This window comes from Podarcis gaigeae (assembly GCF_964106915.1).
Source record: "Podarcis gaigeae genome assembly, chromosome: 6".
NCBI classification, from domain to species: Eukaryota; Metazoa; Chordata; class Lepidosauria; order Squamata; family Lacertidae; genus Podarcis; species Podarcis gaigeae.
The window spans coordinates 18,221,803-18,249,710 of record NC_139682.1 but is presented as its reverse complement, the minus strand read 5'-3'; the positions used below and the strand labels follow the sequence as shown (position 1 = coordinate 18,249,710).

Below are 27,908 nucleotides of genomic sequence, written 5' to 3'. Positions count from 1 at the left end.
ATGCTGAAATCTCTTCTGTGAAATCTGCAGGCCTTACAAAAAAACTACAACTGAAGTTTGGGCTGTACTATGCCTTAAGTTTGTCTCTTTTCTAGTCCAAAGCAGTGAGAATGTGGCTTCAGTGCATCCCATGATCTGAGCAACAATGTGGTAAAGCCACAATCACAAAGCATTATGCCTACACTGCCTGGTTTTCTTCCCCCTTTCCATTACAGCAACTCTCCTGCATTACACCGAAGCTCCTATGATACCGTGCAGAGCGATGCCTCGGTTTAAAAAAGAACAAAAATACCGTATTTTTTGCACCATAACACTCACTTTTTTCCTCCTAAAAAGTAAGGGGAAATGTCTGTGCGTGTTATGGAGGGAATGCCTACAGGTGGCATGCCTACGGATTTTCCTCCTCTAAAAACTACGTGCGTGTTATGGTTGGGTGCGTGTTATAGAGCGAAAATTACGGTACATGATGCAAGCAGAGATCTGTTCCTTTCTGTTTTTCTGTCTCACACTGCCTATGCGTTATCTCATATTTAGTTCTGGCCATTAATTTCCTCCCTCCCCAAATCTGATAATTTTCTAGGAACATCACACTCTGTATTTTGCTGAGCGGGCGACTTTGCAATTCATCTGTTGTTCCCAGCACACATAGAATTCTACTTTGCTTCAACACAGGCTTCTAGATTGATGTTCTCTTTTCGTTGCTGCTGAAGTCCTCTTCTCTCTCTCTCTCTCTCTCTCTCTCTCTCTCTCTGTAGTCATATTAATAGGTTGTGCCAAGCACATGCATTGCTACATGAGAACGACATGATCTTTGGACAAAAGGAAGAGTGTTCTTTTTGATGTTTACAGTGAAAGGTGCCGAGCTGCTAAGTCAAAGCTGTCGGTTTGAAGCCAGTGCATTGTTCCTGGTGTTGAACCGGTGCCTTGAGATGATCAGTTAAGGAAGCAGGAGGCTGACGGGGCAGGAGAAGAATCTAAGAGGTCAGGTACGGAAGCATTCAGTAAAAGTTGTCGCGCAAATCTCTTCTTCTATGTTTGACTTCTGGCAGGGAGTCCAGAAAACTCTTTCCTGATAATTTCGTTAACTGTGAAGGAAAAGAGGAAGCAGGGGAAAAAAGGTGTTACAATTAAAGGGAACAGTAACTGAAGTCACTAGTGTGATTTGCCATCAAAAGCAATGCAGAGACCCAGCATGGATGAGTGATTAAAGACCTGAGTTCGAATCATCACAGAGTCGTGAACCTCACCGGGACAGTCACCATTTCTCAGCCTAATCTACCATCTCAGGGTTGTTGTGAAGATAAAATGTAAATGTGTGTGTAAATGCAGGCAGAAGTGGTTTGGTTTCTTTTGAGCGGCAATAATAGCTTTGTAACACAGAGAGTAGGCCTCTGTGCACTGGCTTAAAGAAAACCACCCCACACAAAAAATGAGTTAGATAAAATTGCTATAAATTGTTGTGGTGATTCAGAGGTTTAATCTGAAATCAAGCTGGATTTGAGTTAGTTGCTGCATCTGGTAACTTCTCTCTCTTACATCATGGATGTTGGCGATTTGGATTTTAAAAGGGCAAAATAATACTCGAATTAGAGCTGTCAAGAGATGCACAAGGGAAACTGCTTTAATGCTAATAAACATGGCTAAATCTTTGCAGATTTTTATATTACAGATGTATGTTTTGTATTACTCTATTAATAATATTGCTTAATACAAATTTGTCATGGCCTTTGGCTAGAACAATAAACTAATGAACTGGGAAAAGTGGTGTGGTGTGGTGTGTGTGTGTGTGTGTGTCAGGTCAAACTCTCATTAGCTTTGTTCTGTGTCCTTCTTGGCTGCTTTTGCCTAGCTGGAATACCTCTTTAGCATCACCTACTTTTTGCTCTGCCCCCAATCCTACAATGGGCATCAGACCCTTGCCATACATTATTCTCTGCTCTTTGGAGGGAGGGAAGAATACAAAATGGCAATGCAATGTAATAATGCATCTAAAACTATTTGCAGCATAATGCTATAGCTTCTCATTTTTACCCCCCCATTTTTCAACCTATACTCTGAACTAAGAACAGGCAAAATTGACAGCTGTATATGTAGGAGTTCTATCCAGCAGTGAAGTCTGTGCATCCTCACTGAAAATCCTTTCTGGCTTGAGAAATTCCACTAGATACCACTCACAGAATGGTGAACCTCTCTTTGCAGCCTTAAGAACTTTTTAAAAAAACCTTTTTGCAACAAGAAGATGAGAACTAACATATTTTCTGGATAAGAGGATTCTGAGACAATGATTGAAGTCTGCGCTTTTTCTAAAGTTTCACAACCCCATGACTCCATGGCCAAAGGTATAAAAATACTATCCACAATTTCAATACAGTATTAAAAAATCCATCTCAACTAATGTTTACAGAGTTCCACTGTCAAACCTGGCACTAGCTGTTTCATTTCAAAGAGAATTAAAGCATGCTTCCTGTTCCAAAACATTTATTTCCACAAACTGAGAACACAAACAGGGGATTTTGCACGTTTAGCTGGGCAATGTTTAGCTGGTGTCCAGGTGAGGTTAGTGAATATGCACAAGTAACCACTATGTGGTTCACGGGTAATGTGAACAGTAATTGATCGACTATGTATTGGTTCATGTGGGGAATTATGCATATTGGCCAGACAATGTACAAAAGCATCTCTGATCAATTCACATTCTTGGGCATATTACGATGATTCCTCATAATGAATGGGAAATGTACCCAATCCCCTGTTGGTTTTGTCAGCCAGTATGTATTCTATATGCCTCCATGTGGTTAAGCACATTCTTCATAAAGCTCACAGGAATAACCCCTCATCAAGGTCGAAATGATAGAACAAACCAAAAAATATCAAAGTAAGTACATATCCAACTAAAAACAAAGGATTTAAAAAATGGCAGCTCTAGGGAAAGGATTTTCGGGTAAAAGATAGAAGGAAAGGGTTAATCCCCACACCGTGTGTGGCCCTGATCCATAACACCTGTTGCTAATTCTTTTCAAAGAATGTTGGCATCCCAAACACAGTATTTAAAGATGTGTTTAGCATCACATATTTTTGTTGTTGTTCTTTAGTCGTTTAGTTGTGTCTGACTCTTCGTTAACCCAAAATCAATGACCACTTAAAGCCAGCCTAAACAAAGAATGTCCAGTATCTGAAGAGAACAGTGATGCTAGAATCAAAAAGGTCCCAAGGCAGGTTCAAGAGTGACTGCTCCTAAATCCTTAAACTCTATGCATGGATAACATGGCTAAGGACAGCATCCTCTCTGGAGCTCAGCGACCATGGGAAAGAATGTCTGAAGAGGCAATCTTTCAGATAATGCAGTTCCTTTAAAAAAATAATTCTGCTGCTCCACTATTACCCAGGGTCTCCATTTCCCTTCCTTTTGGGCAATGCTGAACATTGGCTGACTGCTGTTCGGGCTCAGCTGCTTAAACATAGCTTAAACGTAGTGCAGGTGGCGCTGTGGTCTAAACCACTGAGCCTCTTGGGCTTGCTGATCAGAAGGTTGGCGGAATGAGCTCCCGTTGCTCTGTCCCAGCTTCTGCCAACCTAGCAGTTCGAAAGCATGCCAGTGCAAGTAGATAAATAGGTACCGCTGTGGTAGGAAGGTAAATGGCATTTTAACAGTTTAGTCATGCTGGCCACATGACTCACAAAGCTGTCTGTGGACAAATGCCAGCTCCCTCAGCCTGAAAGCGAAATAAGCGCAGCAATCCTATAGTCGCCTATGACTGGACTTAACCGTTCAGGGCTCCTTTACCTTTTACTGAAATGTGCAGCATGATGCAACTGGCCAGGTTTCATGCGGAAAAACTTAATGAACTCTCAGAATTATATTGATTAACAATTGTCCAATGTTCTCGACTAACATTCCAATTTATAGTGATTTTATTACAATTGTAGTACAAACGTTGGCTTTTGAATTTGAAATTGTTAGTTAAATGATTATCATGTTTTGTTTTGTTTTGTTTTGTTTTAATCTTTCTTGGGGGGGGGCAGTGAGAGGGGGCTGAGATATTCCACAGGATATCACGTTAGATTCCTCAACTACAACCACAGGATTGCAAAAATTACAGTGAAAAGATCCGTGAAGTCCAAGACACTGTGAGATTTTATCTTACGAACATAAGATATGTGTCTAAGATTGTTGCAGTCTTATACACTCTTGCTCCTGATAAAACGTCCTGCAACATAAAATTGTGCTGCGAATGTGCTCCAAACCTTTGGAGTGCAGTTTAATGCCCATGCATGGAATCAGGCAGTACGTTTTTTTTTTATATTTGGACTTTGGGGAGCTGCTTGGTTTTTTGTAAATAATGAAGCCTGAAAGCCCACTTGCTTCCCAGATCAGCTGCCCTTCTGGAGTGTTGCAATGTAAGGGAGCAGCCAGCGGGAGGTGAAATTGATCTAGTTTCACACGACCCAAAGGCTGACACTTAAAAAAGAATAAATTAAAAAATTAAAAAAGCCTTCCTGTTTTCTCTACCCAGGAAATGAGAAGAGCAGATCTTCAATGGAAATTTTTCAGTCTCTTGAGTGCTAAAAATAGCAGTTAGGTAAAAAGAGGTGGGCATCAGCACTAATGAGGGAGTGGAGCTTCATTTCCTTTCTGTAAACAAGCAAGACTGAGCTGCGGGCTGTTTTATTTATCAACACATTTGTTCACATAGTTAGGTATAGGAGAAGGAGGGGGGGAGCTCTCCATTGTAGAGACATTTCCTTTTATTTAATGAAATCAACCTGTTTGGAAATGTGACATTTTTCCTGTTAGAAAGCACCAAGGCAGCCAAATAAGAAAAAGAAAGAAGTGTGTGTGTGTGTGTGTGTGTGTGTGTGTGTGTGTAGGGCGGAATGGTTGAATAGTGTTAACATTTTAAATGTGAGCAAGGAAAATCCCTGATGGATTAAAGAGCAAAATGATGTTAACCTTTTTCAAGCGTACTGAGGCAAGTGCTTCTAGGGATAGATAAAGCCCAGTTCAGAGCTGTGCTGAACACATCTCATGGAAGAATCAGGTCTCATTTCTTTCACAGGTTTGCTGCCACACCTAATTGGCAGCAATTAGGATTGCTGGATTATGCCTCTGGATTATGCCCACAAAATGCAAGTCAGTGCATAAGGTACGCATACCTCGCCCTCACCTGTATCTGGTCTGTACCTCTTCAGATGGAAATTTATAGAACTGAATGTTCCTCCCATCCACCCCCTGCCAAAAAATAAAATAAACATTCACAGAAAACTAGATGCCAGGGAGTATATGGTTCTAGTGTGGCCTCCTTCCTGACATGGGAGTTCCCTGCAGGGTGATCTCTTTTTTTCCATCAAGGAACATTCTGCCACATGACAGAGGAAGCCTCCAACAATACTCTGAAGTGGTACAGGCCAGATCCAGGTTTACTGCCTTGAGGAGAAGGAGCCTTGAGTTCCAATTAACAGCATTCAGTGCTAAATTCAGCATTTCCCTTGGTGGGTGTGGGAGCTCTGCAAAGTTCTTGCCAGCTATGGAGACTGCCATCAGTAGTCCTGCACATGGATTGCTGAAACTGGGGGACGCAAGTGTAGAACAGAGTGTGCCCCTACCTGCATAAGCCCGCTCACCCTTTCGCGTGTGGCGGCATTGCAGGACGGAGAAGCCTTCACTGGGGCCCCGACGGAGGAATTCAACCTGGCTGGGCCCTTCCTGATGGGTGGAGGAGGCTTTGGCAAATGGGGGTGCAGGCTGGGACTTGGGCTGTGTGGGGGACAGAGCCAATGGTGGGCTTCCCTTGGATCTATCCCTCGCTCATTTAAGCAGCCAGCACCCTGAGCTCAGCCGGCTTCTTCCTGTGCCAGGTTTTCTGATCTCACTTTGGATTTCTCTTGCGCCTATTTGTGTCCTGATTTTCACAGGACATCCCTGGAATTACACAGAACCCATACCGGCTTCTGATGTGATCCTGGAATGTCCTGTCCCCCCCCCCCACTCCAGTGCCAGCATGGAGGAGGAGGAGGAGCCGGTGCTTGCAGTGGTGCTACTGTCTTGCACAAGTCAGCGGGCGGCTGCGAGACCAAGGCACCAAAAGATACACGTCCCGATTTTCATCAGAGGGGTGTTGGAGGGTAAGTGCTGCACAAATGAAGTGTAATTTAAACACAACTGAAGCCACATGGAGCACCACTAACGACCTTTGGCATGTGAGGCATCAAGTTTAAATTAGCATTTAAGCTCTTGCAGCTAAGACCAGAACTGAAGTCACACCCCCTACTCTGATTTCAGCCATTTTTCATTTGTGCCCATTTACACATGGGTCTTCCTGCCCACAATGAGATCCCCCCTCACATCAATGGAGAGGAGAGCTCCGTGGACCCTCTTTTGACATGAATGGTGAAGATGGCTTGTGCATTATGTGATTGCATAAAGAGCTGACTGCACCAGGAGCAGCGCTGTGGACAACGAATATTCAAAAAGGATGGCAGCATCCTCTTTCCTGCAGAAATGCAAATGCCATCATACTGCGTGCCCAATAAAGCGAAGCTGTTTAAAAAGCAGGAATGCTTCCTAGCACAATTCTTAAGATGTTTACTTGGAGGAAAGTCCTGCTGAATTCAATGGGTCTTATTTGCTAGTAAGTGTGCTTAGGATTGCAGCCTGAAGCTGTCATCGCCTGCACTCCAGCATGTCAAAGAGCACTGAGGGTGCCTGCTGAAATAGCCCATACCTTGACAGTCAAACAACCAGCTTCTGCAAACATCACCACTTTTGCAACTGTTTTTTGCACTTCTCTTTGCAACAGTAATGCTCTCCAGTAACACGCAGAGGTTAGTTAGCGAACGTTTCCAAGTTGTCCTTCATGGCAACTCTTATCCCCCAAAGATGCAGTTTTCGGGTAGCATGACTGTTGCGTTGGCACTGGGCGCCATGCCACAGGGGTCACAAAACAGAGTGTGAGAGGCAGGGGGTCACTGAATTTTATCGTCGCATGGGGTGCCGCTGAAATTTAAGAGCCCACCACTTCAGCTCGGTCCTGCCCAGATACATGGAAATATCATTAAAGCCACACTGATTTGACCTGCAACTTTGACAAGGGTATCTCCAGAGTATAGATGATTGGATACAAACGGTTAACACTGTAGCATCGCTCTAAATCAGGGTAATTTCTAGGCTCATCTCCCCAGAGCTATCCAAAAAATGTCAAGACCTGATAAGCCACACCAGCCTTTTAAAAGTTTAAGCAACATCCTAAGCTTTGGCAATTGATCAGCAGCACACTTATCTAAAGCTGCATGCTCAGATGCTTTTGAGTGGATGGTTGAACTTCCAACTGCATGCCAGTGAACAAAAGACTAATAGGCTGCACCCTGATGTAATGGAGCCTATACTGCACCAAGTGCAATTGCTGGTTCATGATTAATGCTATGGAGACAGCAAAAAATCCAAAGCTAGATTGGCAATGGGCTGAGCTATGCCGTATGGATTCCAGGGTTTTTCAAATAACTAAATAATACAACGTAACTCATGCCACAAGCTTAGATTAATTTAATCAGTAGATCAATCAACTAAAGTTTGCTTGATTAATTGGTAGGAGCTGATTTTAATAGGCAACAACACATTTACAATTTGGTGGAGCTGTAAGTGAAGTCATTTTGAGGGCTATTTTTCATGCCTTATCATAAGAAAACCCAAAGAGAATTTCAACGAGAGTATTATTTGTGCCAATGAGTGGAATATTTTGCTAAAGTATTTAAGTAACCTTCTAGTTCTTCCAGTATTTCGCATATAGGATCTACGGCAGCCATTTGGCAATCCAATGATTAAATTAGCAACACAAGCAGTTGTTTAATTAACGAAACATCCTCTACTTGGTTGAAAGTCTCCAAAGTCACATTTCCTTACACTTTCAAGTGCAATGGAGTGGGCAGCATTGAGCATGCTTGAGAAACACCTTAAATTAATTGTCAGTAATTTCATCTAGGCCCTTTTTGAACTAATTTTGAATGCATCCGGCATGTCAAATATATGCTATTCATAGCGGGGGTGTGGAGCACATTGCTTTTAAAACCTGCCACAAGTTCATGTTATCACCCCTCCTGCCCATATCACATGAAAGGGTAAACAACTGTTCCATATTCACTTTTTCCAATCCACTCATATTTTTTATGTACTTTTGATGATTGTACAGCAGATATCTCAAGCTTATTATGACTCACTCTGCCTTTGCAGTGGAGGGGGAAAGGGGGAGATGATGGTAAAGAGTCCAAAAATTCCTGAGGCCTGAATACTGCGCTTTGATTCTTGTAAATATCTAATAAAAATGTGCCCTCATTTAGTCAAATGGTTGGGACGGCATCCAAAAGATTAAGATAATCAGAGGTTTAGATAAAGGGGAGTGCTGTGTACACAGGATTACACTGTTGTGGACAACAGATTTTGAAAGAGTACGCACCCAAGAACAGTCTGTATTACAGAGCAGAAGCATCCACACACATCCCAGCTGGTGTGTTGTGCATGTGGCACGAGCCGATCCATGTAAACATGCGCCATGCTCAGCAGCATTTATGCATTTGCTTCAGCATCCTTATAAGAACTTGCATGAAAGTGGTCCTCCAACCTTTCTCACAGGCTCATATAAGATCAGTTAGGCCTGGTGAGCATTTAAGGTCCTCATTCCTACTTTGCGGGTTGCCATCTGATTGGATTTCACTTTGATTCTGACTGGATTTTAAGATGTGTTTTAATTGATTGCTTGATTTTATGGTGATGTGTTATATATTTGATGTTAGCCGCCCTGAGCCCGGTTTTGTCCGGGGAGAGTGGGGTATAAATAAAAATCATCATCATCTTCTAAACTAGCAATTTAACCATTGGTTAAACTATAGCTAGTGATGGGCAAATGTCTCAGTTCGATTTGTCTCTATTTCTCAATGTTCTGTTTTCAATTTACCATAAGGTAAAGGTAAAGGAAAATATGGTCTGAAGCTCAACATCAAAAAAACTAAAATCATGGCCACTGGTCCCATCACCTCCTGGCAAATAGAAGGGGAAGAAATGGAGGCAGTGAGAGATTTTATTTTCTCGGGCTCCATGATCACTGCAGATGGTGACAGCAGTCATGAAATTAAAAGACGCCTTCTCCTTGGGAGAAAGGCGATGGCAAACCTAGACAGGATCATTAAAAGCAGAGACATCACCTTACCAACAAAGGTCCGTGTAGTTAAAGCCATGGTTTTCCCAGTAGCGATGTATGGAAGTGAGAGCTGGACCATAAAGAAGGCTGATCGCCGAAGAATTGATGCTTTTGAATTATGGTGCTGGAGGAGACTCTTGAGAGTCCCATGGACTGCAAGAAGAACAAACCTATCCATTCTGAAGGAAATCAGCCCTGAGTGCTCACCGGAAGGACAGATCGTGAAGCTGAGGCTCCAATACTTTGGCCACCTCATGAGAAGAGAAGACTCCATGGAAAAGACCCTGATGTTGGGAAAGATGGAGGGCACAAGGAGAAGGGGACGACAGAGGAAGAGATGGTTGGACAGTGTTCTCAAAGCTACAAACATGAGTCTGACCAAACTGCGGGAGGTAGTGGAAGATAGGAGTGCCTGGCGTGCTCTGGTCCATGGGGTCACGAAGAGTCGGACACGACTAAACGACTAAACAACAACAACAAAAGGACCCTTGAGAGTTAAGTCCAGTCGCAGATGACTCTAGGGTTGTCCCCTTCCCATTTTATCATCGAGGCTGAGATAAAAATGTAAGAAAACTCCTGTTGAATCAGACCAGTGGCCACTTAATCAAGTATCTTGGTTTCCCACAGTGGCAGGCAGATGCCTCCAGGAAGCCCAAAACTAGGTCTTTCCTGCCTGTCCCCCTACAGAATGTTCAAATTCTAAAAATGAGGGGTGCCAAAAAGTCGTAACATGTCTTGGGAATTCAAAAGATATTTTGGTTTAATTCATGCTTGGCAAAATTGAACAGAAATTATTAAAAAGGATTGCGAAGTACTTGCAGTTATATTAATAATATTTTTAATTATTTTGATTACCATTTAGAATTACCTGACATTTTCAGAAGGTAAAATTAAAATTCTTTGGTTTTTCACAAGCAGTTTATGTGCTTCTTTCGTCACACATAGACTTAGGAAGCTAATTGTTGTCCAATCACAAAAAATAATAGCAAATTTGAATTGCTCACACCCAAACACGTATTTTTGAGACCTCTCACAGAAGAAATTTGCAAAAATTACGTTTCACCCCTTAAAATGACACCCTTAAAATGACACCCCCCACCCCACCAGAAACCAGTGCAGTGGTACCTCGGGTTACAGACACTTCAGGTTACATACGCTTCAGGTTACAGACACTGCTAACCCAGAAAAAGTACCTTGGGTAAAAACTTTGCTTCAGGCTGAGAACAGAAATCGTGCGGCAGCGGCGGTGCAGCAGCGGGAGGCCCCATTAGCTAAAGTGGTACCTCAGGTTAAGAACAGTTTCAGGTTAAGAACGGATCTCCAGAATGAATTAAGTTCTTAACCCAAGGTACCACTGTATTCATTGAAATGCATACACTATAAAGGGCATCTAGACTCACTGGCTTCCTTTTCTCTGTACTAAATTTGGTGAAAAATAAATAAATTTGAAGATGGCTTAAAGATTTTTACAAATGAGATCCATTTTTGGAAATGTCCTCTCTTGCCCCTTACCCTTTCTCTCCCCGCCCTGCCATTTTCCTCCCCTTTCCTGGTGCAAAACATGGTTCGATATTTAATGCATGCTTAAGCAGCCATGGTTAACCCAAACCATAAAGGTAAAGGGACCCCTGACCATTAGGTCCAGTCATGACTGACTCTGGGGTTGCGGCGCTCATCTCGCTTTATTGGCCAAGGGAGCCGGTGTACAGCTTCCAGGTCATGTGGCCAGCCGCTTCTGGCGGAACCAGAGCAGCGCACGGAAACACCATTTACCTTCCCGCCAGAGCGGTACCTATTTATCTACTTGCACTTTGACATACTTTGGAACTGCTAGGTGGGCAGGAGCAGGGACTGAGCAACGGGAGCTCAACCCATCACGGGGATTCGAACTGTCGACCTTCTGATCAGCAAGCCCTAGGCTCTGTGGTTTAACCCACAGCACCACCCACGTCCCTATAACCCAAACCATAGTTCCATTGTAAACCAAAGATTGAGGGTCACAATAGAAGTGATGGCTGCAGCTATGCAATGCACTCATGCATCCACCCAGTTCATGCATAAAGCAGGAGCAAGGTGTCCACTTATATCTCAGAAAGGAATTTGCAGGTGAGGGGAACGGAATCTTCCCTCATCCCTCACCTTACTTCCAGGGCTTGAATTATAGGAGCCTCCGAGGAGAATCCTCTTACCAGGGCCAGATTGAGGTTTAATGAGGCCTTAAGCTACTGAAGGTAATGGGGCCCTTTATATGTCCAGCTGTCCTTTTTCAACAACTAATTGTTGCTTTTTTTGTGTTGAATATATATGGTAATTTATGGACCTAATAGGTATAAACCACACATATGTAGATAAAGGTAAAAGGTAAAGGAACCCTGGACAGTTAAGTCCAGTCAAAGGCAACTATGGGGTTGCGGCACTCATCTTGCTTTCAGGCTGAGGGAGCCAGCGTTTATCCACAGACAGCTTTCCGGGTCATGTGGCCAGCAGGACTAATCCGCTTCTGGCACAACGGAACATTGTGACAGAAACCAGAGTGCCGGAAATGCCGTTTACTTTCCTGCCACAGCGGTACCTATTTATCTACTTGCACTGGTGTGCTTTTGAACTGCTAGGTAGGCAGGAGCTGGGACAGAGCAATGGGAGCTCACCCTGTTGTGCAGATTCGAACCACCAACCTTCTGATCGGCAAGCCTAAGAGGCTCAGTGGTTTAGACCACAGCGCCACCTGCATCCCTACAGCTGCATATAAGCCAGAGTTAATGCCCTTCATTGCAACTCAGCTGCTGTTAAGCCCTGAAAAATGGGCGTTCCAGCAGAGTGGCAGGAGAAGGACCAGGCAGGGGGACGTACAGCAGATCCTAACTCCATTCAGCTTGGTTATGGCAACATGTGGAACTTGCACTGATAAAATTGGGGGTGTTTCCCATCTGCCAGCCTAGCCCTGAGTGGATTATGGAATGGGCGCAATTTACGATGCATTCCTATATTTAGGATTGCTCTGTAATTTATCAGCAGCTGGATCAAGCCCCTAGTGTTTGGCAAAAGAACCTGAAGTTAATCTGCTATATAGGTTGCATTCTCGTCTCTGAACTATGCTGCAGATAAGATACACACCATACGGCACGGCTTGCTCCAAGCAAATTATTCCTTCTGAAATCAACCAGATTTTTTTATTTTATTTTTGTACACAAAATGAGCACAGCCAGAGAATTAAGAAACCAACTGCACAGAAAAGTCCCCATAGGAAAATGAGGCTGGAGATGGGGCGGCCTGAGGAACAGGGGCCACGTTCATTTTTGGAACAGTCAAATGCATTTGAAATACCTGGAAAACTCCAGACCCCAATGCTTTAAAAACAAGAACAGCTAGTGTTGGTAAATGTCAATGATTTTTAAAACACAGCATGCGACATGTCACAGCCCCACTGCCCAACCACTTCCCTACCCACCAAATACTATATATTTCTACAATTAACCTTTCAACCAAAAACAAACCAAACCAAACCAAAATGACATTGACAGAAGAAACCCAGCTAAATCAAACAAAATTTAAGAAAATCTGCAGCTAGACAAAAGTCAGGAAAATATCAATTACCTTGGACTTTGATTGCTTGGTTCAAAAAAGCACAGTCATTCTGTCTCATATAATGTTTTGTATCCAGCTAAGGTGTGTGTCTATCAGCTCTGAAAAAGATTTGCAAAACCATTTTTGAGAAAGAAATGTAACCTTTGACCCTGTTGAAAGGTCAAATGTTACAATGCTTGCTTTCTGTTGCACATTAAATGCTATCACATGAATTGCTTCCCTACACACCCCTGGACCAACTAACCAGCATTCACACAAAATGTTTCACTTGCAACAGCTTTAGGTACATTTGAAGTAACTTTCTCACGTTTTCATGTTTGATGTACAGTACTCTAACCAGGATGCAAATTCCACGAGAGCTCAGTATTAATAGGGGGTCTTCAACAGGCGTATCCTTTACGTTCTAGATAACATTGCAATGTAATTTTCCCAAGAGGTTCATGGAAATAGTTCATTTATGTGTGTGTGTGTGTGTGTGTGTGTGCGCACACACGCCTTAAAGGTGAAAACTTACTGGGTAATATTCAAGATGTTCCATGTGAATACAGGTAGGTAGCTATGTTGGTCTGCTGTAGTCGAAACAAAACAAAATAAATAAAATAATTTTTTTTAAAAAAAAATCCTTCCAGTAGCACCTTAGAGACCAACTAAGTTAGTTATTGGTATGAGCTTTCGTGTGCATGCATACTTTTTCAGATACCATGTGAATACATAATCTGCAAACAGCTCAGTTTTTACAAACTCCATGTCGCCTTGAGGACTAGCACCTTGGTTTATTAGCTGGATGTCAGGCACACAGGGTAGAATCTAACTAAGTCATATTCAGAGTAGACCCCCTGCCCCCGAAATCAATTAACTTAAGTAGTTATGACTTAAGTTAGTCATAACTACTCCCTCAGTTTCACCTGCTGTACACAATCATTCTCCATCATGAATATAGTGCCTAACCCTAGTCACACTGCAAGTGGCACAAATCATATATGGAAGGGGGGGGGGGGAAATAATTCTGCTCCGGACATTCATTTCTACATTTTATAACCTACCAAGGAAGAACTGCAGGGGGAAAAATCTGAAACGTACAAGTCTTTATGAAAGTTCTCATCACATAGCCTCAATTCAATATTGTTTCACTTTTCCAGTCAGACCTCATTAAAGTCCCACCGCACAGTATTTGCTTTGACAGAAACATTAAATGACGTATTAGTATAATAACGCATTGCCATCCATAAATGCTCTTTGCTACTGCAGTAGAATTTTTCCCCAGTGTTTCCCTTTCCAGACATCTTCGTTCAGTCAATAAATGCAACTGCCATTTTTCAAAAGGGCTGCCTGGCCCCATCGCCTAAAAATGACACCTGCCGTTTTGCTTTTTTTAAAGAATGGCCCACAGCTTCTCCACTGACCCTTTCACTTTAGGACCTTTTAAAAGCAGGGACTACCCCAGGCACAGGCACACTCGGCCCTCCAGATGTTTTGGGAATACAACTCCCATCATCCCTAGCTAACAGGACAAGTGGTCAGGGATGATGGGAACTGTAGTCTCAAAAGATCTGGAGGGCCTAGTTTGCCTATGCCTGGACTACCCCCAAGCTGCTGGCCATTCTTGCTGCTTTTAGAGTCAGTATGGGATTCCTTAGGCCTGGGACCAAAATGTGACCCTCTCTGTCTCTCCATCTGACCCTCAGGACCCTTCCAGAACACCCCTTCCTCAGCCACACACCCTCTTCCCAGGAAATAATTCTTAGCACCCCTGCTTCTCGCCCTCCTCAAATAAATTGCCCCTGTCTGGAATGTGTCCTTGAGCTTCCTTGTTGAATGAATGGACGATAGAGGGGTGTGTGAACAAACTAGCCTACTGTAAATACAACCACAACAACAACAACAACAATTTTATTATTTATATGCAGCCCATATGACTGGGTTGCCCCAGGCACTCTGGGTGGCTTCCAGCAAAATATAAAAACACCCAAAGCCGTCTTGTTATCTATTTCCTTAACACGTGATGGGTGGATGTTCCACAGGGCGGTTGCCACTACCAAGAAGGCCCTCTGCCTGGTTTCCTGTAACTTCACTTCTTACAGTGAGGGAACTGCCAGAAGGTCATTGGAGGTAGACCTCAATGTCTGGGTTGATTCTTCTTCAAGTATACAGGGACCAAGGCTGTCCAGGGCTTTAAAGATCAGCACCTTTAAATTTACATTGGCCGCCCCACCCCCTTTTGCTTCTGGTCCCACCTATAATTGCCACATGGACCCCAGAAGGTGGCCCAGACAGGAATTTGGCCCTCAGTGTGACAAACTTCCTCTAAATGAAATTTAGCCACAGAGGGAGAGGGTGAGCTTCCCCAGTACTATTTCTCTAGAAAAGATGTGCCAGAACTGAGTTCCAGCAAGTTCCGGCTGCAAAAAAGCTCTGAACTTCCCAGGTGCATCTAGCTGGCCAGGTACTGAACTACCAGAAGGCTGAGTTTCATGCCCTTCTTTTGTTAAAAGCAAATAGGCTGGATAAAAATACTTTAACATAAAAACAAACACCTGTTCTTCGCCCAAGGAATCTAGGTCTCAAGCAGAGGTCTTTCACATCACCTGCAATCTAATCCTCTTATTGGGAGATGCCAGGAAGAAGATTGGAAGAAATTTAAGGACTATCTTAAGAAACATTGCAAAATTAATGAATGTTAGAATGACGTTGGTTTAGAAATTATGTGGTTTCCAGCTGTAATGGATAAGTAAAAAGAAAAGAAAGGCTAAAAATTAAATGAAAAATAAGGGAAAGGATTTGCTGAATTAATAAATTAGAAATTGGAATACAGAAAGGGGAGGTATGAGGAAGTCGGGGAAGTAAGTTATAAGAAAATAAGGGATTGAAATTATACTTGTTTTTATTTTTGTTTGTTTGTATTATTGTTTTGTTTTGTTTTGATATAATTTTTGAAACTTTAATAAAAATCTTTTTTTAAAAAAGGAATTCAGCTCTTCGTATGCTCTACTAATGAACTGCCACCCGTTCCCCAATGTCCCCAGGCAACTGGGAGGGAAGCAGAGACAGAGTGGTTTGTTCCCAGCAAAGGGCCTCCTTATCCACACACACTGAGTCACTGGTCTGCAAAGACCCACTCCAGCTTGCTGTGCAAACGGCCAAGGCCCTGTCAATCATTAATGCCACACCTGAGCCTGCAGAGTTATTAGCTGAAAAGTCATTACGTTTCTGATGGCCAGAGGACTTTCACACAGTTAATCAGTTAATGGGGGTACTGTGTGCATGCAGGCTGCTTAATTCCCTGGAGATCAAGTTACAGGGATAATGCTGTAAAGTAAATGTAGATTATAAGACAAAACAACAAATGGTGAGCAGGGACAAGTTTTATATTAAAAAAAACAACAACCCAGTTACAACCCAGTCCTGCTTATGTTGACCCAGAAGTAAGTCCTATTGAGTTCAATGGGATTTCAAAGTTGTTGGCGTCTATCTGTTTCGGGAGACAATGGAAGAGTGTGCCTTTGTGAGTGAAGTCAAACATTTGGAAGGTTACAGCGCCTACTGTGGCTGTAGAAACCGATATAGAAGAGGCATGTTTTGTTGCAGCTGGGAAAGGGGATTTGCCTCTATATAACTGTGCATCAGAGTGCAGGTTTGGAATCAGAGGACAGAAGGAGCAGAGGTCCCCCACCCTTGCTGTAATTCACCAATTGACAACCTCAGCTGACTTTAACAAATGGCAGCCAGACTATCAGCACGTGACAAGCAGATCAGCAGCTGCTAAAAAGCTTACTACCTAATGCATTAATAGTTTGTCCCATAGTAGGTAGAATCTGAATAACTATAGGTTCATGGTGCCTTTTTGAATAAACATAGAAACCTTGAGTGCTGTGGAATTCTAGTGTGTGGCGTATACTATTTATTTAGCTTCAAACAATGAAGTAATCATAAAGTACATTTTTTTGCAAAAATAATAAAAATTAAAAATAATATGTAGCCAGATGGTTTTGGTTGATGGGGGTGGTGAAAGGAAAACCATGTGTGTCTGAGTCAAGCATTTGGCTCTCCTAGCTAGTAAATTGCAGAGAACATATTAAATGGGTGCTTAATTTTAGTTTACACATGATTGAAGTCAGTGTGTACTCATTCACACGTTAGAATTTCTCAGGGAGCAGACGCAAGCTTTCTAACTTGGGGAATCTGGTTAGCCTGAGAAAAGAAACAAGAAAACCTACGTTTTTTGTTTCTGCTCAGAAACTTCACTCGGCTTCCGAGACGCTTCTTACAGTCTTGCTTCTGAAAAGGTTTCAGTTGATGTGAACATGAAAAGAGAGCTTTTTGAATTGTGGTACCCAGATTACGAAACGGCCTCCCAGGAGAGGTACGTTTGCTTCTTCCACCTCCTGGTCCATTCCCTGCTTTTTAATAGGCATGAAAGGCAATGGGCTTCTTTTTTTCAGTCAACATCGTCTCGATTTTATTGCTTCTCTCTGATTCATATTGTTTTAATTATCTGTTCTTTTATTGTGCTGTAATTTTTATTGCAATATTGTCTTATCTGTTAGCTGCCTTGTTCCAGCTTGTGAAGAAAGAAGCGTTATTAAAAATAAATAACTGGTGGGGCACTCAGCAAATAGGGTTGAATCTAGTGCTACTTCTACTTAAGAGCAGATTCACAAAAATTAATGAACATAACTAACCTATGTTCATTTATTTCTAAGTGCCAAACCAAGTAAAAATTAGTCTCGTTTATTACTTTTATGAAACTGGGTGATCAATGAAGACGTGGTTCTATGTGGGGAAAGCTCAATTGGGTTGGAACTGCAAAGTTCTGTGTATAAGTCCATTTAAAATGGATTCCTCTTTCATCACTATCCCATCCTTCTTAACAGAGGCGAAAGCAGTTCTTAAGATTGCAGCTCTCCCAACAACCGTTGCAACACCGTTCACTCTCATAAACCTGAAAGTTAGTCCAATTGATACTACTGGTCTGCAACCTATTGCAGATTAAGTGTGCACAATGGATATGGTGCTTTACAGAGCAATTATAAGCAAAAAGACAAGTCCCTGCTCTGAGGAGCTTTAAATCTAAATGCCAACAGTAGAGTACACAACAGGAGAAAAAGGGAAATGAAGCAGAAGGGGAATTTATATAAAGGCGGTGGGTTAATCCACAAAGTCTAGGACTTGCCAATCAGAAGGTCGGCGGTTCGAATCCCCATGACGGGGTGAGTTCCTGTTGCTTGGTCCCTGCTCCTGCCAACCTAGTAGTTCGAAAGCACCTCAAAGTGCAAGTAGATAAATAGGTACCACTCTGGTGGGACAGTAAACAGCGTTTCCGTGCGCTGCTCTGGTTCGCCAGAAGCGGCTTAGTCATGCTGGCCACATGACCCATAAGCTGTACGCCGGCTCCCTCGGCCAATAAAGCGAGATGAGCGCCACAACCCCAGAGTCGGCCACGACTGGACCTAATGGTCAGGGGTCCCTTTACCTTTAATGCATGTTAGGGATGAGGGAGAAATTGGTTTGGCTCACATTTTAATGCAAACTTCCCCAATTTGCATTTTTCTGGATCAATACACAAACCAAAACACAGCTAGCCTTGAGCTATGGAAAAGCAGCATACAAATAAAATTATGTACAGTATGTATTACAGTATTTTTAATTGAGCTATTGCTCTCATTCAAATGACTAGCTAAGTCAAACTACAGTTTTAGTATGGATGAGCTATGAGCTTCCAGAAAGGAGATCATGGTTGCGTTCCTCTTTTGTGGTTGTCATCTGCAGCACTGCACCCACAGGGTACAAAATGTTAGTACAGAAGGAGTGGGGCAATCCAGAGCAGAAAAAGTAGACCAGAATGGAAAGAGGTTCAGTAGACCCTGCTCACTGCCATTCTCATACTGAAACTTGCAGCCTCCCAAATTGCATTTTTTTAAAAAGTCAGCTGTAAGAATCATGTGGTTTGGGCCTTATTTAAGTAGCCCCTCTTTCACTCAGGCCAGGTTTCAGCTAAGTCACAATATCACACCTGCACTCCATGACTGAGCTTTGGCATTGAAAACAGCATCAAAGACTCATGCCCAGGGCAATTCAAGCTCTGGTAGAAAGAAGTATATTTTTAGGCACAGAAGTGGTAAGACAACAACAACAACATAAAACCCTGTCAAAATCCCCCAAGGCTACCTTGCAATTAGAAGGGAACATGAAACTGGTACTGCAGCACGCCTCACTGTCTCATAAACAAGGCCCGCAACATATTGCGAAGAATGGCACTGTGTTTAAGAGAAGAAGAGGAAGAAATGTTTGGTGTCAGAAACTTTCAGTATGAGCAAGTGACACTGACGGTAATGCCCTAGGTTTGGAGGTGAAAAGGGTGCCGATTAAAAGCAATCCACTAGGCACACTTTTGATTTTACAGTCGTTGGTGTGAAAAACCCATAGCTTTGTAAGGGTTAAGAGGATCAATGAAAATTGAGGTTGGAAACTGAAGAGCCTGTTGGGAATGCCAAAGGAACAGTTGTTTCTCCAGCACTTTGTTCCATCTCTTTCCCCTGCACTTTTTCTTCAATTGGGGTAAAGTTGAGGATTCCTGCTTGCAGTGACATGCCGTGGGTTGCTGGTGCCCAGGGGCAAGTGTTGGACTGGGCAGCTGGGGAGAGATGCGTTCCCCCCAGAAGCTCCAGAAGGCAGCAGGAGTTCAGCCATGCAACCTCAATGAGGGAGCCTGGAATGGGGACTCCACTGCCTGCTTGACTTCACTGAATGAAGAGCTGTCTGCTGGTCATACAATCACAGCTGATTTAAAACAGGACTTACTCATTCATACCTATGCAAGAATGGGATCTTCTTAAACTTGATTCTTTAGTAAAGAACAAAGCTGGCTTGAGATGGATGATTGCCTATGAGAAAGTATAAAAGGTATAGTAGTTTTTCTTCGACTGAAAGGTGCTTCGACTGAAGGATCACTGTTTTGGGTGTGCACACCCATCCCACATTTGCCTTTGGACTCAACTAGCTTTTCAGAAACATTTAACAACATCTGACTGGTCAGAGGCAATAGCACATCAAAAGAAAAGCATGAGCGAAAGCAATGACTCTTTCAAGGCATTTTCAGCTGTCTCAAAAACATTTATCTATCGTTCTAGTGTGCATGCTAAAAGTGTTGTTTTCTGAACAGCATTCTCCCCCCCCCATTTATTACCCCCTCTTTGAGCTATAATTAAGGAACAGCTGGACATCAAAAATCTGGAGTGCAAATGCACCTGTTGCAAGCATATTTCAGAAAGTATCCATTCTTAAGAATGTTGTTACTGAGGTGATCTGCGGAGGATTGCTTGGTTGAAAAGGAGAAACGGAGGATTTCCATACAAATTTTGATGGGAAAGAAGAGCAAACCAGCTGTAAATTCAAACTAACATTCCCCTGTAACTCATAGTTCTGCAGAGACTTGGCTGTAGAAATCTGTACACACTAGGAATCTGTTAACAGCTGGATGCAGGCTGCAATGGTATGTCCCAGTGCAATGCACTCTGCAGTCACCTATTTGCAGCCAACAGTAGACAACTATCTTCCAGACTTGGAATTACCTTCCCTGATTGCCTGCCCAAGCCAAAAATGAAAAAGGAACGTCCAAAACACAGTTGAAAAATGCTTGGCAACCAAGCAAATCCATTTAGGGTGACATAAAACCTTAGTTTATGAGACGTGGACAGGGACCTCATATATTCTGTGTTTTAAAATCAAAACTATGGGTCAACAAAAGTTGAATTCCGCAACCTGTATAAATTAGGCAAAGTAAGTTGATCTGCAGATCCAGTTGTTGTGCATGATTTATTCTGCTTCTGCAGTTCATAAGGAGAGTCACAGAGCTACATATGGTGCTGACCGCCCATTATTCCTGCTTGCAGATCACTCTGGATTCTGAGATTCCGCTAGACCAGGGGTCTGCAACCTTTAAGACAAAAAGAGCCACTTGGACCCATTTCCGAAGAAAAAACAACTGGGAGCCGCAAAACTCGTCATTATAAAAATAACTTTTTTGTCACTTTTTTATTATTTCTTTGTTTGACCTCATTACCCCTCCTCATAGAAATAAACGTTAAATTAACAAGTTACCTTTTTGTGTGTGTGTGTTCTTCACTCCCCTTCAAAAGAGTGACCAGCGTACATGCCCCTTACAATGCAGTGAGCAGAGTATGTGCCCCTTACAATGTAGCGGGCGGGCGGGCGGGCGGGAAGGTGACGTCGGGATGGTGAGTGACTAACGCACGCACCGCCCCCATGCGACGTCACAGCCAGTACAGTGCCCGCCACAGTGGGGAGTGTCGGGGCACACAATGCACCTCCTCCCCTCGCTAGTATCCGTCCCGGAGCCGCAGCAAAGGTGTAAAAGAGCCAAATGCGGCTCCGGAGCTGCGGGTTGCAGACCCCTGCGCTAGGCAATGCCCACACATAAGAACTAAAACCTTTTATCCTGGATGGATAACAGGTGCTGATTTGAGGATTCCCCCTCCTCTCTAAAGGGCTCATTTATTTATTGGAACAGCTAATTTCTCCCCACACGCCTTTTCTTTGGGCTGCAGTCTATGCCATGGAGCAGTGCCTTTACCTTTGCATTGATCTCCTTGACTCTGGATTCATAATAAAAGAATCACCTGCCTTCATACTAACTTTTTTTACTAAGTTTTTAACAGGGGTTGATACCTTGCAACTGCGTTTCAGCACCCTGGCCATCATTTTGCATTGCTCCACAATAATAGGGCAAAAGAGGGTGCTTCATGCCACAAAATTCTGGACTCACAGCTGTCCATGGAGGCGCAGGTCAATTCTGTGTCCAGGGCAGCTGTTTATCAGCTCCATCTGGTACGTAGGCTGAGACCCTACCTGCCCGTGGATTGCCTCGCCAAAGTGGTGCATGCTCTAGTTATTTCTCGCTTGGACTACTGCAATACGCTCTGTGTGGGGCTACCTTTGAAGGTGATTCGGAAACTACGACTAATCCAGAATGTGGCAGCTAGACTGGTGATTGGGAGCAGCCGCCGATACCATATAACACCGGTCCTGAAAGACCTGCATTGGCTCCCAGTACGTTTCCAAGCACAATTCAAAGTGTTGGTGCTGACCTTTAAAACCCTAAACGGCCTCGGTCCAGTATACCTGAAGGAGTGTCTCCACCCCCATCGTTCTGCCCGGAGACTGAGGTCTAGCGCTGAGGGCCTTCTAGCAGTTCCCTCGCTTCAAGAAGCCAAGTTACAGGGAACCAGGCAGAGGGCCTTCTTGGTAGCGGCACCCGCCCTGTGGAATGCCCTCCCACCAGATGTCAAAGAGAAAAACACTCTACCAGACTTTTAGAAGACATCTGAAGGCAGACCTGTTTAGGGAAGCTTTTAATGTTTGATGCATTACGGTATTTTAATATTTTGTTGGAAGCCACCCAGCATGGCTGGGGAAACCCAGCCAGATGGGCGGGGTATAAATATATTATTATTATTATTATTATTATTATTATTATTATTATTATTATTATTATTATTATAGTGGATGGTACTGGGGGGGGGCTTACAAGGCAGCTTCCTTTTTCTAGGGAGAGGAGGAAAAGAAATTTTCTGAGAAAAATGCTAAAGCACTTTAGCGCTTAGAAACGTGAAAGCAATTTTCAGCACTGTGCATTTCATAGAAATCTCAATCCCACCCCACTTTGGTTCCATATTAATTATTTTTAAGTTATGTTGCCCTCCTGCCCAATAAAGAGATTTGGTGTAACTTTAAAGCCTATGTATTCTTCTGCCAATATAAGCTTTTGCTTCCACTAAAAAGAATCAGTACCCTTTCCTTAAAAAAACAACAACCACGTGCTAAGATACCCAGAAGTGGAACGCACTCCGAGTGCAATGCTTTAAGGAAATTGGTGAAAGGGAACTTTTTTTTTAATCGTGCCATAGGCTAATGATGAAAGTGGAAACTTTATTTTTCCTTTCACCTGGAAATAAAAATATTCTTTCTTTTTTAAAAAAAAAAGCCTACTCCTGTGCTCTTTAAAAAGTAAAATAGAGCCCTCTCTGAAAGCAGAACTGGGTAATTTATTTATTTTTTATATATATATAACATGCCACATTGATTTCATGCTATTTTCCATGCTTAGAAATAGGGTTTTGCAATGTGCCTTCTGCAGCACAGATTGAGCTTCAGGCAAGCCTATCAGGAAGGAGGAGGAGGAGGGATCCGAAATGTGTAGCCCAGTCCAAAAGATGAAAACACTACTGCTGTTTATAGAGGGAAGCCCAAGTCATCAGTCGAAATGAATTCCTGCACTAATCCATGCAGACTTCATGTTTTCCACCAGGCCTGGCCACTGTAAAGACTATCTTTAGGAGGCGGCACACACTGTGTTTGGAAAGAAACCCCTGGAAAGTTGAGGGCGTTTATGCCAGCTTGGCAGGGCTTCACTTTGGGTATGGAAAAAAAGAAGAAAAAAAAGAATGCTCTCTCCTGGGTTCCCCCCACAGAATTCGAGGATCTCAATCCAGATCAAGATGATGCCAAAAACATCAACAACACAAGGCTTTCCCCAGCTGTCCCAGGCCAGCCTTCACAATGGTTTCCATAGAATTTGTTTTGCCATCATAACAGATCTAGCAAGACGCTACAGTGCGCTTCGCATTCTTGAGGCAAGAAATTTTAACTTCCTGGACTGTGGAGGTGATGGCTAACACAGCAATATGAAGAGCATCTTGGGGAGTAACAAACAAGGTCCCTGCCCCAAGAAGCTTACAGTTCAAAATCTGACATATGAATAGGGTACAGTGAGAGAGGAAAGGATAGAAGCAACAGCATCCTTTGAAAGGATGGTTCATGCATTTCCAATGTTTTACAGGGAGGAGAATTGTGACCCATGAACAAAAGGAAAAGGAGGATTCGGGCTAGATAAATGAAGCACTGTCAGTGGAAGACCAGGAGGAGAGGAAATGTAATGATCTGTGAAAAGTACATACAGTGGTACCTCAGGTTACATACGCTTCAGGTTACAGACTCTGCTAACCCAGAAATAGTGCTTCAGGTTAAGAACTTTGCTTCAGGATAAGAACAGAAATTGTGCTCCGGTGGCGCAGCAGCAGCAGGAGGCCCCATTAGCTAAAGTGGTGCTTCAGGTTAAGAACAGTTTCAGGTTAAGAACAGACCTCCAGAATGAATTAAGTACTTAACCTGAAGTACCACTGTACACGAATTATATTGCGAGGAGATGCTCTGCAAAAATTGTGTATATTAGGCAAAAATTGTTTACAAAAGTGTGTGTTAGAAGAAATTCACACTAAGAGGCAGATGAGGATTTTTTTTTTTTTAAAAAAATGCCAACTGCTGTGGAAACTGAAGTTAAGACTGGCAAAATGAAAAACGGAGAGAAATCGATACTGACAGATTTGCCTATACCCAATTTCAGCACACAATGGCTGCTGACGTCAGGCTCTTTCCCTCAACAACAGCCTGAGCAAAGCAACACAAAACAGGTCCAACATGGGGGCCAAAGGGAGAGGCTGCGTTTCCTCCTAAACCTTCTCTCTCTCTCCTTCATTTGCTTCAAATCATCCCAATTAAACCTAGCTGGGTTCTGTGCGCAGCCGAGCATCTGTGTGTAGCAACATGAATTTCCTGCCATAAACCAGACGTGCACTGCATGTATCGCTCACTGCATGCAAAAGAGGAAATGAATGTCTTGATCTGTTCGCCACAATATTGCTGAAATGCTAGTAAATATTATGGTCTAGCTGTGATTAAAGGCTTGAGTTATTTGCACTGCCAGGTTGGGTGGGGGGAGAAACCGTCTCTACATACAAACAAGGAGGAGAGAGGGTGGTTTTAATGACTTGTGGAACACAGGGAACATTTTTACTTAGAAGGTCAAGCTCTGGAGAAGCCTTTCCAATACCAATAATACTTTCCTGATGGACTAGATGCAGGGCTCAGCAAAGTTTTTCAGCAGGGGGCCGGTCTACTGTCCCTCAGACCTTGGGGGGTGGACGAACTATATTTTGAAGGGGAAAAAATGAACGACTTCCTATGACCCACAAATAACCCAGAGATGCATTTTAAAGAAAAGCACGCATTCTACTCATGTAAAAACACCAGGCAGGCCCCACAAATAACCCAAAGATGCATTTTAAATAAAAGGACACATTCTATGCATGTAAAAACACACTGATTCCCAGACCATCCGCAGGCCGGATTTAGATGGCAAATGGGCCGGATCCAGCCCCCGGGCCTTAGTTTGCCTAGAAGAGTGACTAGTGGGGTGCCACAGGATTCTGTCTTGAGCCCAGTCTTATTCAACATCTTTATCAACGACTTGGATGATGGACTCAAGGGCATCCTGATCAAATTTGCAGATGACACCAAACTGGGAGGGGTGGCTAACACCCCAGAGGACAGGATCACACTTCAAAATGACCTTGACAGATTAGAGAACTGGGCCAAAACAAACAAGATGAATTTTAACAGGGAGAAATGTAAAGTATTCACTTGGGCAAAAAAAATGAGAGGCACAAATACAAGATGGGTGACACCTGGCTTGAGAGCAGTACATGTGAAAAGGATCTAGGAGTCTTGGTTGACCACAAACTTGACATGAGCCAACAGTGTGACGCGGCAGCTAAAAAAGCCAATGCAATTCTGGGCTGCATCAATAGGAGTATAACATCTAGATCAAGGGAAGTAATAGTGCCACTGTATTCTGCTCTGGTCAGACCTCACCTGGAGTACTGTGTCCAGTTCTGGGCACCACAGTTCAAGAAGGACACTGACAAACTGGAACGTGTCCAGAGGAGGGCAACCAAAATGGTCAAAGGCCTGGAAACGATGCCTTATGAGGAACGGCTAAGAGAGCTGGGCATGTTTAGCCTGGAGAAGAGGAGGTTAAGGGGTGATATGATAGCCATGTTCAAATATATAAAAGGATGTCACATAGAGGAGGGAGAAAGGTTGTTTTCTGCTGCTCCAGAGAAGCGGACACGGAGCAATGGATCCAAACTACAAGAAAGAAGATTCCACCTAAACATTAGGAAGAACTTCCTGACAGTAAGAGCTGTTCGACAGTGGAATTTGCTGCCAAGGAGTGTGGTGGAGTCTCCTTCTTTGGAGGTCTTTAAGCAGAGGCTTGACAACCATATGTCAGGAGTGCTCTGATGGTGTTTCCTGCTTGGCAGGGGGTTGGACTCGATGGCCCTTGTGGTCTCTTCCAACTCTATGATTCTATGATTCTATGATTGTATACCCATGGACTAGAAAGACCACTACTGCTGGGTCTGCCCCCAGTGATAGCACTGAGCACAAGAAGAGCCCTGGTAGATGAAGCTATAACCTAGTAAAATTCAGAGTACTCATTCCCATACTGGCCAGGCACTTTAGAAGGCAAAAATCCTCTCCCACTGTATTCAGTGGCATACTGTTTCTAAACGTGGATGCTGCATTTGGCTACTATGACTCATACCCTCTGACAGACTTATCCTCCATTAATCAATTTAACCTCCTTTTAAAGCCAGCTAAAGCCAATGGCTATTGCCACATCTAGTGGGGAGGAAATGCACATATTAATTTCGCATCATGTGAATAAAAATACTTTCTTTTGTCTCTCAGTTGGTTTAAATTAAGTGGCCCCAAGTCCTAGGATTATGGGACAGGGAAAATAAAGTTCTCTTTATCCAAAGTTATTTTTAATTAAGGTTTTATAAGCATTACAGAATTCAAAACACATGCAATGTTTAATAGACGTCTATTATTTCTATGGAAGGAGGAATCTGTCAATTTCAATTTATCTCGGTTACTTATTTTCTCAACTTGGTGTTCCCACTTTGCCCATGTTAGTTTGCAATTCTTTTTTTTTTTTTAAAAAAAAAAAAAGCCTGCATGGAATTTTGCATGCATGATTGTGCAAATTTCTCTTAGCACATATGTATCTGCATAAAATTTTGTGCAATAAAGTGGTTTTTCCAGCGGTTTTCTCCTACACAATGCATTTATACATGCTATTTTCACTAATATGAATTGTGAATTTTTCTATTAATTTTTGGGTCACAGAACTGCATCACAACACTTGGAAAAGTGGAGATTTTGAAGGATGGTGTCTCGGTTTGCATTATCGTTGGGCGCAAAATTGGTGGGTTTACATTAAAATACGAACCGAATGACTTTCTTCCCCATCGTTAATTATCTCTTCCTTTTAGCATTGTTCTGCAAACTAAAAAAACCACAAGATAAGGTACACTTTCCTAACACAGAAGGTGTTCAAAGCGCTTGATCGTTCTGGTTGCCCTGTTCAATATGGCCTCTTATCCATAATCATCAACCAACACTTTTCACTGGTTTCCCAAGTGCCAAAAGACTAGTGACAGCAGAGGGGATTAGAGACCATGCAAGACCCACGGAGTAGCCTTACAGTTGTACGCCTTCCTTTCAAACATCTCTGGGCCTAGGGCACTGTGCAAGCTACCATAAATAAGAACAGCCTAGTCCAGTGTCTGTTAGCTACAACAGCTAAAGACCAAGGGTGGGAAATCTTTTTTTCTTACTGAGCTATAGTCTATCAAGTCAGATACCTCAGTCCATCTAGCTAAGTACTGTCTACACTGACTATCATCAGTTGTCCATGGTTTCAGGCAGGACTCTTCCAGTGCTACCTGGAAATGCCAGAAGGTGAACCTGGGACCTTCTCCCTCAGCGGTAATATGTGAAGGAGGGTGGTATGCTGCTGATGGACAGTCAGAGCTGGTGGTAGGCAGAGACTGATGCCAAAAGCAGTCTCAGTCTCTATCTGTCAGAGGCTGGGCAGAGGAGGAATGGTGGAGACCACCAACTCATCCTGAACCTTCCAGGGAGCAGGAAGAGGAAGACAGTATGGAATTACAACAGTGTTTTGTGAGAGGTCACAGCTCAGGTGTAGATGAGGGGGAAAGTTGGAAAATAATGGGAGAGAAGAGGAGGCGGAAGCACCAGGGTGTGTGTGACAGCTGATGTACATAGTGCCTTTAGAAAGCATTCCAGACCTCCCCCCCAAAAAAACCCCAGCGAGTCTTGAAAGTAGGAGAGCAAAGAGCTCAAAGACAGAGGGCATGTCACAGCTCCCACAGAAGTGACGAATGAGGAAGTGGGAGAGATGGAGAGGGT

At 43.1% G+C, this 27,908-nt stretch overlaps 1 protein-coding gene across 6 annotated transcripts in view; it reads right to left on the bottom strand.

The window, feature by feature from the left end:
* Nucleotides 1-466: 466 nt before the first annotated feature.
* Nucleotides 467-27,908, bottom strand: part of NFATC2 (nuclear factor of activated T cells 2) — a gene marked incomplete at its 3' end in the record, with an annotated part of 132,473 nt that continues 105,031 nt past the window's right edge. For 4 of the 6 annotated variants that reach the window (XM_083744187.1, XM_083744188.1, XM_083744190.1 and 1 more), the window contains exon 10: nt 467-1,085. In XM_083744187.1, coding sequence (XP_083600313.1) covers nt 1,030-1,085 — 56 coding nt within the window. Of the gene's footprint in view, nt 1,086-12,782; nt 12,872-27,908 lie in introns of all 6 variants that reach the window. The other 2 variants (XM_083744189.1, XM_083744186.1) reach the window with 1 other exon arrangement.